The sequence below is a fragment of the Humulus lupulus genome, chromosome X, assembly GCF_963169125.1.
Source record: "Humulus lupulus chromosome X, drHumLupu1.1, whole genome shotgun sequence".
In the NCBI taxonomy this organism is placed as follows: domain Eukaryota; kingdom Viridiplantae; phylum Streptophyta; class Magnoliopsida; order Rosales; family Cannabaceae; genus Humulus; species Humulus lupulus.
Genome location: NC_084802.1, coordinates 28,254,343 through 28,266,947, shown reverse-complemented (window position 1 = coordinate 28,266,947; position 12,605 = coordinate 28,254,343). Strand labels below are relative to the sequence as shown.

Genomic DNA, 12,605 nt, shown 5'->3' with positions numbered 1-12,605 from the left:
AACCGCTTCCAGGAAGACGAATACAACACAATGGAGTATTTCTCCATTTAATTTCTACTTTCTAATTTCTATTTCATATTTCGAGCGCTCAACAAAGTAACCTAACTATCAAGAACAAATATCCACTGACTTCTTCGCCCTAATCAATAAGCGCGAGATACTTCTTGAAGTTGGATCTATGGTTGGGCTACTACCAAGTGCGTATCTTAAGCGTAGGAATTAGTGCCGGAAGCCCTAGTAATAAGCAGAAAATGAAAAGTAGCCCCAAGCTTATGAATAAGCTCAAGATAGCGAAGATGGATGGAGTAGGGCTAGTCTAATTTAATTGTTTCTACAATACATGAAATGATATCTTAGGAGTGGTTATATGACCTAATATTAAATTCCAGCCATAAAAAGTATGACACTCACATAGTGTTGGTTATCCTTGTACATTTGAGTGCTAACAATGATAAACAAAAATTTAAGGAGTTAATTATTAAGAATGGAATTTTTCAAGGACTTAATTGCTAATAAACAACTAACAAGAGAGTCCTTTCAACTTTTTGACTCCTGACGTAAGTGACTGATTGCTTCCTTCCCCTCTAAGCTTTGAAGATTTTCATACAAAAATATTCTCAAGAAAGAAATAAAGAGCTCTTGCGTTTCCTGCGCCACCATTGACGACTCTGAGCTTTTTTTTAGCAACACTAACATTACTGCTCTTCAACTCTACTTTATTGAAGGTAACTGATTATTTTGTTGCTTTTTTTTTTTTTTTTTTATGGGATAAAATTAACGATTGTTGTTTGTTGAATACAGCCACAGGCACAGATGAAAATGATTGATATGTTGCTCCTTTAAAACTGTTTGTTCGTTGAGAAATGTGTTCAAAATGAAAGGACATTTTTTTATTCATTGTTGTTGTGATGATTTTAGGGAACCGCATATTTTGGATACCCTTTTGGTTGATGTCAGTATTGTAGTTGGTAACTGATTATTTGAAATGAAAAATCATTTTTGGATTTGGGTTGAAATTTTTTATGGTAAACACTGAATTTGATCGATCACGTGAAGGACATCAAGACAAACAGGAGCTACGAAGATAAAAAAGAAACGCAAGCACCTTAAATGGACATGGACATCAAGGTAAGACACTATTATTACTCTTCTTGATACTTCTGGTTTCTAACAAACACAGTTTTTCATATAGCATACATACTTATGGTGAAAGACTAGATTCAGTAGAAATTTTTGAAGAAGGTATTAAAAGTTGAGTAATTTGTGGGCTTGGTCTTCTCAAAGGGTGTAGTCTGGTGTTTCAGTGATCACCGTGTTCTATGAAACTATTACAAATGCCTTTGAAAATATGCACTTGGAACACTTGTGCTGATTCATATATTACCAAATGCAAATTAGCCTTGGTGATTAGATTAGCATTCTGTGTAGACCACTACAATAAGGAAAGAAAGATGTCTAATTTCTGTGGAGTAATGCTCTTCCTTTGAAATGTATATTCTTCTGCCCCATTTGTTGCTTCACAATTACCTAAATAAGATAGTGGATTAATATTGCCAGATCTCTTAAGAGAGTATTTTCCCAAGCATCACCACAGTGCCTGCAAATGACTTGTTTTAGGTCATTAGATTGAGTTAAGGAATCATAAACCTCATAAAGCAATCTTTTTCTTAAAATAAATTATTTTTGTGTATTTTAACACCATCTTTGTTTAATTGTGTGATATTAATGTGACTTGTTAAATGTCATTTAACCAAGATGTATCTTTTTGGGTTTCTAGGTTGCTTGGCACAAGGATATGATTGAACAGATAGGAAGGGATATATATTTTGATCTTGTAAATCATGACAAAGTTCTTAATTTTCATATTCCAAAACAAATGCGCTTCTACCAATTTAAGGTATTGATTTTTGTGCAAGCGATTCCCATTCTTTCCATTTTGATTTTTTCATGCTCATTCAATATGTATTTTATTATTTTGTGACGCAATGTTACCTGTACTCATGGAAATTGCCTATACATTTAAGTTCCATTAGAGGTGTGTGCAAGCAGATAAAAGAAAAAAGATATGGATGAATGATCTCCATTGAAGAAAAACTTGAGCCAACTTCTATCTATAGGGGCTCAAATAAACTTGACCCAACTTCTATCTGTAGGGGCTTAAATAAACCATTCACATATAAATTAATACGTAATTGAAGTGGACTATCCACTAACATTGTTGAATCATAAAAAAATTTACAACACTCAAGAACTAGAGATGCATGTGGATGAATTATTTTCTTTTGTTTTGTGGTGCTCACTTGGGACAATTGCTCATGTTTGGATACTCTTGAAGTTCTTGTCAATTGCTCATGTTTTTTCCCCTTATATTTAATTTTTTTTTTCAGAAGTAATTTTATCAACTTAAACTGTATCTTTATAAAGGGTTGCTTTTATTCGGACTGTATATGCATCATATCCTTTTCCAATGCGTGTTAGATATTGGAGTGTGCGGGGTTGTAGACTTACAGTATTGGACATGGATCACCTGATACATTGTTTGTGTAACTAATTTTACTTAGTTGTTTTTTAGCAGTTGTATCTTTAATCGAGAACTGGTGCTATCACTTGTTCTACGTGGTTTATCGAGATTCCTATTTTTTAATTTTTAAATGAGTTGGAATAAGTTACAAAATCAATTTACTCTCCAAATGTTCTGCTGATCAGTCCAATCAGTCACTGTAAACTGTAGACAGTGGTGGATACAATAGGACTACTATTTGAGGATTTTTCTGTCATCTTTTCATGGATGTATGCAAGATGATCTAGCAGCAACACATAAGGTCTAAAAGACCAAAAGAAAGAAAAACATGTAATTTGACCTCTGGTATTGCTATCCATGTACTCTGATGGCATAAAATATATACCACCTGTATTTCCTTTGCACAAAACGTGTATTATATTTATAACACAAATATGTGTGTATATATACACACAAATATCATACATACATAAGCAGGATATTGATAATGCATTCTATTTAACACATATGCATACAAACCAACTCATAGAAGCATTTATTAATTTAGGTATTTGTTCACACATCCTTTTATGTGTGCGTTACATACACGGATGTAGGTTACCCTGATTGCTTACTTAAGATAAAATTTATCCTTGTTTATCATGAAACTTCAAGTAATTTTTTTCTTCTTTTTTTTATAAAACTTAAGGTTATATCACTACTATCCCCATTATAACAGCTGAGCCCTTACTCAGGAAAAGGTAGCCAAAGAGTTTAGCGTACCAGTGCGATTTCAACAATTCTGGTTGTGGACACCTACAGACCTTTAAGGCCTTTGACATCGTTGGAAGTAAAGAAACCTGTAAGATCATTTAAATGCTACTCATTATATTTTTTATAATTTATATAGATTACAAGTTTCATTATCACTTTTGTGGCAATTATTGATTTACTGCTTAAACCCCCATTAAGAATGTGTCTATTAAAGCTGCTATAAATTCTTAATTTTTTTTACCCTATCTCCCCTTTCAAGAGCCAGCTGCTTTGGTGGGATTTGCTCTGACTGCCTCTTCTTACCATTAGGGGTGAAATGAAAAATTGTATAAGTAATAAATGACAAAGAAAGTGGGAACATCAGTCACTGGTGGTCTTAAATATTATTATCAAGCATACTTTTAGCACAGAAACAAAACAAAAAAGACTTTACTGTTCTGTTTGCATTGTCTCTGTCAGATTGACTCATTGAAGGTGCATGCTAATAAAATTGAGAATGGTACCGAAGTTGTTTGCAATAGCTACAAGATGAAATGATTTTAGTCTATAGGTTTTTGGAAAGGAGACCGTATTTTTTATATAGAATGTTAATTTTATAATGATACCTTTCATTTGGAAGGAAGGATGGACATAAATATATATATTTTTTGAAACAAAAGACACTAGTATTATTCAAAGAGTAACAAATACAATAAGAAAGAGTGTACAAAAGGTGTACACCAAAGACAGAACAAAAGAAAGAAACAAAAAATACAAATATAAAACCTTCCCTGATCAAGAATGAAGAAGATTACAACAACAAACTCCAATCTCACAACCAAAATGAGAAAGAAAGGAACATCTTTAAAATTCCTATCATTATGCAGCCACAGAGCAACTTTTAGCCTTGTATTATCCCAGTCTCTCCTCCTCACTTTCCTCGTATTCAAAAATTCATTTCTTTCCTTCCAACCATAAAATCTAAGGGACAGCAGCTACTGCAACTTGCCAAAGCTTCTGTTTCTATTGACTTCCTTTAACTTCCTCACAGTGAGCTGGAATGCACCAAAAAAGATTAAACTCCTTCAAACGCCTAAACCATAGCTGCAACGAAACAGAACACTGCAGAAAAAGATGATTGACTGACTCATTATCTCTTTTGCATAATGCACAGCAACCCGGAGACAAAGCCATATGTGGTCTATTTCTCTGTATTGCCTCATGAACATTCACCTTATCCCACATGACTTGCCATAAAAAAAACTTTGACTTTAGGAGGTACAATGATTTTCCATCGAGAAGAAGCCCGCTGAAGTGTTTCAACTCCACCAACATTTCTGAGTATTAAGTACTGATTTACATGAAAACATCTCTGAAGTAACTCCCTTTCAAACCCTATGATCTTCCAGCAAATTACCCAAACTTCTTGTAATGTTTTGACTCATTGAAGCTGTGCAATGCCTCTAGTAAGTATTTGTTTCCTTGTTAAAAATATATTCAATTCCTGCAATGCCATCTCTAGTGCTAGCCGAAACTGATGTTATTTGTGATTTTTTTTTTCAAGCGGTATTAAACTTTGATGCACTAAATTCATTTGATCCATATAGTAGACGTTCTCTCAAGCATAATTAATTCTTAAATAGAATTTACCACTTGTACTCATCATACTACTTCAACTAGTAGGTCGTTTCTCAAGCACTTTTTAACTTCTAAAGAAAATTACTAATTCATCTCATCATACATTCTTATAATTAAGATACAAATTCGTGAGTTACTTTACAATTGTCTAACTGGGGGAGAAGCATGCACTCTTTTGTTTGTTACAAGACTGACTATTGTAGGTTGTACAATTGAGAGAACCTTCAGACAAGAACAGTAATAGACTAGTGCTAAGGCTTTTTCTTGAAGTAGAACTTGATTTGGTAATGTTTTCTCAACCGTTCAATTAATCTTTACCGCATATGATTTTTTATTTTTTTAAACTGAAAACACGTATCCTTCATTTTTTTTGTTTCTTCTTTCACAATCACTCAGGATTTGCAGCCTGTTGCTCCTCCACAAAAGACTGAAGAGGATATCCTTTTATTCTTTAAACTATATGACCCTTGGAAACAAGAGCTGCGGTACTCCCTCCTCCTCTCTCTCTCTCTCTCTCCTAGTCTTATTTTATTTATCTATATATTTTTTTGGGACATCAGGTATGTAGGAAGGCTTTTTGTAAAACTAGGCGGGATTCCTTATGGAATATTGACAAAATTAAATGAAATGGCTGGTTTCAATTCTAATGAGGAAATTAAACTTTTTGAGGTAACTTGGGATTTCACTCTGAATGAATTTTCCTAGTTTTATCAATGGCAACCTTGAGTATAGCATCTTTAAATGTGCAGGAGATAAAGTTTGAACCTTGGATTATGTGTGTTCCCATTGACAAGCATGCCACATTCCTTCATAGTGAGGTATATGTTGTTGGAGGCTAATTTCCTACTGTGAACTACTTTTTGCTAGTAGTATATTTTTTCATTTGGGTGCTTAGGGGTTCAAGTTTGCATATGCTATTTCTTTTTTATTTACATATTGATTACATATATATTATTAGAGGCGAATTCCTGCTGCAAACTATATATGGAATATATAATTTTTTTCTCTTGATCTTCCTCTGGTGCACTTTTTTACCTTTTCTACAGCTTCAAGATGGGGATATCATCTGCTTTCAGAAATCACATGGAATTGAACAATGCCACTGTCCAGATGTTCCATCATTCTTTGAGTATCTGATCAAACACAAGGTATTTTCTCATAGCTAATACTTTTGTGTTAAAAAAATGTTGATAATTGCCTATTAGAGAGTTTCACGTCAAGTGTGTGGGAACTTAATAACATTTAATTATAAGAGCATGGGGTACTCCACTCATCATCAGTTGGTTTTGAGATGGAACCCCGTACTTCTTACCATGCACCTCATTCTACTTTCTAAACCACATTCCACATTCTAAGAGCCTTGTTGGGTTCATGATTGGTCAAAACAGCTGGTCATGTAAGATCTCTGTGTCCCTTATATGATTTGGCTGATCTAACAGAATTTAGTTTGGAGTGGACTGTTCCAAGAAGATGTTATGAATCTATGATTATGTTGTTCAAGCATTTATTGCAGGATGTAAGATACTGATGAATTGCAGAGTGTTGGCTGTCTAAATGTGGGTGGTTTGATTGGAGATAAATGATAGGATATTCAAAGTCAAGTCGTTTTGCTGTGGAATAGAATTAGGTTGTGTAGCAGCAGTTTGGAAAATTGTCATTTCTCTTTTTCTCATCTAATGGGAGGTTTTAATGTGATTGGCCTGAGTTTTTGTATTTGATTTTTTGTTCTATTGGAGATACTTTTCTTGCATTTTTCAAATTATGATTTGGCCTATCAAGGCCAAGATTTACTTGTAAACATTATGTTTTGAAGATTATGTGAGGACAAAGGGAAGAAAAATTCTACCGAAGTTATCTTTTTTCTTGAAATAACTGATCAAATCCAAGGGTTTAAATTAATTCAAGGACACTCTCATTAAGATGTGATTATTGCGATTGCTTCTAAAGAAACATATTTAACTGTTCTCTCAACTAAATATCTATGTTAGCCTTGGTATAATTTATCACTAATCTCCTAATTTGTGCAGGGAGACTCTGTTAAAGCTCAGCCTAGTTCGCATTCTATCAATACAGATGCTCATTTAACTAAGCTCCCTCCATCACATAGTAACATCGCTCGAGAGCAATCAACTCAAGTAGACATTTGTACTCAGGCAGTCACTCGTGTTACTTTATTGACTAAATCCTCACCACAGAATGAACATGATGCGGTTGAAGTTAAAATGACACCCATCCCATCTGCCTCCCGTATAGTTCATCCACAACACGTCCAACCTCATCAGGTTGACTGGACTTAATTTGGTGCTAGTTTTATTCTGGTTTGCAGAGCTCTCATTTCTTTTTTTACTTTTGTTTCAGGAGCCAAATGTGGTTGAAGCAGCAAGGAGCTCTTCTTCTCTTGCTTCATTTGATGCCTTGTTTGCTGACATTCAAAGCCTTTTGGAAGTAAAGGCTGTTGAGGCTGGTAGTTCGAGCCGCCTCCAGCGTTCTATGCTTAGCATTGATGAGATTACAAATGCACATAAAATCGTTAAACAATGCCTTGATACGACGCTTGGCAGCTTCATCCAGTCAGGAAGAACTCGTGAATTTAAAAATTCAGTTTCTATTATGCTTGCTGTCAATTCATTTCCTGATAGCAAAGTAGATGAGATAACAAAGTTTGTGGATGACTTCAACCAAACTTGTGAACGATATGAGGGTGCAGAGCAGGACATAAGAGAGGCTGAAGAGAAAGTGAGCTCAATAATTGAGTTGAAAACCTCACTAAAGCAGTTGTCTTCTAAGTTCCTACATACTAGGAATCGAGCTGAGGAAGTCGAACGAGAAATAACAAATATGGAGAGACAGCTGGCTGAAAGGAAGGCGGAGAAGACACATCTTCAGAGCAATCTTGAAGATTTGGCTGAGAAAGCAACTGCATCAAGACAAGCTTTGATCACTGCTGGACTGGACGTGACACCATTATGGCTCAAAAAAGAGGAGGCGGAGAAGACAGTTGATGACGTTGAAAAGTCTTGGGAGTCATTGAAGGATCATTGCTTGCTTCTTCAGTGAGTACCCACATGACATGAGAATTGTTATATATCCTCTCTACTTGCTTTCCATTGTTTTGGCAAATGTTTTGGTTGAATATGACTCTATTAGAGCTGATAACTAATTTTGCCTACGAATTTTGACATCATTTACAAGTTGTAAGGCCCTTAGAGCAACTCCGATGTGGCTTAACATGTCTAAATCATCTCAAAATATAATTTTTTATTCTCTCTCTTCCATATTACTTTTGGCAATTTTTTTTCATAAAAATGCTCCAATGTTAAGCCACCCCAAAAGTTGTCAACTATGGCTCCACATATTATTATTTAATATATTATTTTGTAATTATAAATATTGTCACTAAATTTTTTAAATCCATATATTAATATAAATAAATATTACATCAAATTTAAATTAGACGAAATTTAAAGGAGCTTATAAAATGACATAATCATAATTAATCAATCTAACATAATTAAAAAAATACTAATTAAAATGATTTCCAAATTTTGACCATATGTGCTCTATCAAGTCCGCCTGAAGATTGTGATGAATGTTTCTATCACGAATTTCAGCATTTCTTTGAAGCATTGTCGGGAAGTCAGAAATAGGTCCATGCAATACTTCAACCATTAGGTGTCGGCGAGGCCGTCATCATATTGGAAAACTTTGGTTAAATTGATAATATTGAAAATTTGGATTTTGAGGATTAGTAGAGGGAGTATTTTGAAAATTTTGATTGAAATGAGAATATTGAAAATTTGGATTTTGGGGATTGGTATGTGGAGAAAATGATGAATTTTGAAAATTTAGATTTTGGGAGTTGGTATTTGGAGAATTTGGAAAATTTTGAGAATTTTGGGAATCCATTGGTAAGAATTTTTTTTTTGTGATATTGATAATTTGGAAGAAGATGTATGTAATGGTGTAAAAATTGAATGAAATAAATGAGTATTTATAAAAAAAAAAAAAAAAAAAATTATGTAATAAACGGTAAAAAAAAAACGGTAACAAAATTAAAATGGTAACATATATATTTATATATATATAAGATGTTTTATTTATATATATAATTAAAAAAAAAAAAGCACCGTTGCCTTACAGTGGCAACGGAGCTTTGGTTTTATTACTCTCCAACGCATAAAAGAGACTACTGTCAGAAAATGATCGGAAATAGTCAAAGAGCCACCGCGGTTGCAACCGCAGTGGAGTTGCTCTTATATAGCTTGTTTTAATTGTCTTTAGCCAGATGTATCTTGTCAAAGCATTCCAAGTGCAAGAACTTGTAAATATAAATACTAATGTTGATCCTAGTGTTAATAGTCTAATTGTGGATTATTTTGTCTTATGTATACTATATACTAAATTTAAGGTGTAATATTAATAATTTATTTATTATTTTTTTAAAAATAAAAATGATTTATTTATGGCATTTGAAGTACAAAATATGTGCTTCTTTGGTAGTTTCAAATTGAAAAATGTAGTTGACATTTTTTATACTTGTTCAATAAATAATTTAATTTGACCAAATTCTAGAATAGTTTATAGTTTTAGAATGTTATATATAATATGAAGGTTTTTCTCAGCTGCAGTTCCCATTCTTTACACTTTGTAATATTTAGGTCTCGAAAGTTTTGTATCAGCTAAGTCTTTAACTTTTTCAAATCGTATCATTTAAGCCTCTAAATGTTATTTTTTATTTATTTATTTTTCAAAATACATAAATAAAATATAAAAAATGGTGAATTAATCTAAAAGATAATTGGACCACTTAATTTATGACAATACCAAACATGACAATGAAAAAAAAAATATTTTCATAACATTTTAAAAAATATTTAATAGTTTTACAAATTAAATTAATTTTTCATTAAAAAAATTCTTATCTATATTTATTTAATATTAATAAATGAACAATTACAAGATTATTAATATTTATCATGTACATATTTATTTTTATTTTGTAAAATTTTTCTATAATGCAACTTATAACTATTCATGCATTTTTATGCACATAAATAACTTTATATACACAATTAAGTTTTAAAAAAAATATAGGAAATAAACAAGCATGAACATAATAAAAATTGATAATATCAAGATAATTGAGATAATATATTTATTAATATTAATTATAAAATAACAATGTAGGTAAGAATATTTTTTTTAATGAAACATTAATTTAATTTATAAAAAAATTAAATATTTTTAAAATTGCCATAAAAATATATTTTTTTCCATGTCATTTTTGTTATTTTCATAAATTAAATGTCAAAATATTTTAAGAATGATTCACTATTTATTTTTTATTTTTTTTTTATGTATTTTTAAAGAAAAGAGAAATAAAAATAGTATTTAGGGACCTAAATGATACGATTTGAAAAGGTTGGAAACCTAACTGATACGAAATCAACTTTTGAGACCTGAGTGTACAAAGTACAAAAAATGAGGACTCCAGCTGAAAAAAAATCCATAATATGATCACCAACTACATATTTATCGTAACTAACAGAGTTATTAATAGTAACGAACTTACTTTTGAAAAGTAATCATTTTCGGCGACAAGTGTACTTCACCAAATTGAGTTTTATGATATTATGACATGGGAATTGTTATATATCCTCTTAGAAATTTTGTTAAGTGCTCAATTTTTTTAAAGGAAAATTTTCATTCAAAGAAAGATACTACAAAGAAATTGGCAAGTCTTAGAGCGTGCAACAGAGGGGAGACCCATATTCCACCTAGCACAAGCTTCATCATCTAAAGCTATATTTGCTAATTTATATTTTTCAACTTAGAAATATATATTTTTAAGTATTAAGTTGGTATCAGGGATTCTAATATTGACATTGATTCCATTTTTCTCTCAAATAGGGTTTTCTTTTTCTCTTGAGAGAGCCGCCTCCAACATCAACTTGGTTTTCTTCTTAGGTTGGGATGTTGGCGCCGACTTTTGTTGTGCGTATGGAAGTCCTTGGCCGAGAGAGGATCTTCACTCTTGATCTTGATGATGGTGCGATCTGGGGGAAAGGCGGGAGGCTATGGGCTGCACTGCTTTTGGGAGTGTCAGTGGCTTCACTCCAGTGTGGACGGAGTCAGATTTGTGTTTCGGGGATGCGCTGCCTTGTCATGCTTGTTCTTGCGGATTTGAAGAGGGGTCCTGTAATGCCTTACTAATCCAGGACCATTAGACCATGTGTATAAAATAATGCTTAATCCGTTAAGCGAGTCGTTTGGAATCAAAAGTGTAATTAAAATTAAATAAAGAGTTTGGTGCTAAATTTTTTTGGCCAAAATGATTAAAATTTTCATTAAAAACATTAAATGTTTACAAGAGATACCAAATATATTTCAAATAAAATACAATTACAACCAAAGTTACAAATATAACAGCGCCCACCCTTTTGAGCCGCGTCACCACTGGTGGGAGAGAGCATTACGAGCCCAGAAATCAGCTATCTCCCACCTGCAATTTCCCAATTCCAAAATTGTTCCAAAACAGATTTCCCAGCCAATTTTCATGCAATATTCGACCTCAAATCATCAATACAACCCATATACAACACTAAGATACCACTTCATACACCAATTACACAATTAAAACCACAAATTGCATAATTTTAGGGTTCTAAACCCACTTTTTCCCCAAATCCGAATTTAACAGAATTCAACTCAAATTCCTTAGTTCCTGTAACGTCCTACTAATCCAGAACTATTATACTGTATAATTAAAATAGTGTTTAACTCACTAAATGAGTCATTTAAACTTAAAACGTGTAATGGAACTAAAACAAGGTTTAGGTACTAAACATTTTGGTCAAATAGTAACCATTTCCTTAAATAGGGTTTAAGTCTTTACACGAGATCCCAAAAAGAGTTTATAACTATTACACACCCAAAATGAATACAAAGTCCGACCTAAGCGACAAAATTAGGGTTCAACCCTAGTTCCAGCAAGTACTCTCGACCGTGGTGGTCGAGCAGGCCGCATATGTACACTCTGCCCCTGAAGCTCTCAAACTCATGGCTAGTCCAACTTTCCCTTACCCTTACCTGCATTATGTAGCACCCGTGAGCCAAGGTTCAGCAAGAAAACATAAACATGCTCCTAAGCCATTAATCAATAGATTACAGAATCATAATTAAAATGCCTAGCAGTAATAATCATACTCGTACATGCATTTATTCCATTTAAGAGGTTATGGAGCCACATCAGTGCCCATCGCACTATTATTTTTGGAAACGACTATAGAGCTAGTCAATCGTGCACCATGCTCCATGTTCCAAGCGACTATAGAGCCGTGTAGGAGTATATCACACTTCTATATTGGCCCCTCCATTACAGCCTGAATTTCGCACGCTAATGTCGTCCACGGTTTATAAGCCAAGCCTCTATGTTGGCCCTGCCATCTCGGCCTGCGTTCTGCACGCTAATGTCGTCCATGGCTTATAAGTCGAGCTTCTATATTGGCCCTGCCATTTCTGCCTGCATTCTGCACGCTAATTCCATCCATGACGTATAAGCCGAGCTTCTAAATCTAGATAAGCGACTATAAAGTCGCACAGGGGGCCCATTGCCCTATTCCCATCTAACCAACCATAGAGCTAGCCCAGCGCATCTTGCGCTTTATTGTCTAGGCGACCATAGGATCGTTCAAGCGTATATCATGCTTCTGGG

At 33.4% G+C, this 12,605-nt stretch overlaps 1 protein-coding gene across 6 annotated transcripts; it reads left to right on the top strand.

Moving 5' to 3' along the window:
* Window positions 1–577: 577 nt before the first annotated feature.
* Window positions 578–8,075, top strand: LOC133803838 (uncharacterized). Of its 6 annotated transcripts, XM_062241972.1 has the most exons (13): window positions 590–725; window positions 802–952; window positions 1,057–1,128; window positions 1,778–1,897; window positions 3,256–3,362; window positions 4,428–4,719; window positions 5,095–5,175; window positions 5,288–5,376; window positions 5,452–5,560; window positions 5,641–5,709; window positions 5,938–6,039; window positions 6,919–7,173; window positions 7,250–8,075. In XM_062241972.1, exons 6-13 carry the CDS (start codon window positions 4,711–4,713, stop codon window positions 7,946–7,948), a joined length of 1,413 nt encoding a protein of 470 aa, XP_062097956.1. In that variant the 5' UTR covers window positions 590–725; window positions 802–952; window positions 1,057–1,128; window positions 1,778–1,897; window positions 3,256–3,362; window positions 4,428–4,710; the 3' UTR covers window positions 7,949–8,075. The 6 variants fall into 6 exon arrangements, with proteins under 6 accessions (XP_062097955.1, XP_062097956.1, XP_062097954.1 ...); XM_062241971.1 differs by lacking the exon at window positions 802–952 and having other exon boundaries at window positions 578–725; XM_062241970.1 differs by having other exon boundaries at window positions 802–1,128.
* The last annotated feature ends 4,530 nt before the right edge of the window (window positions 8,076–12,605 follow it).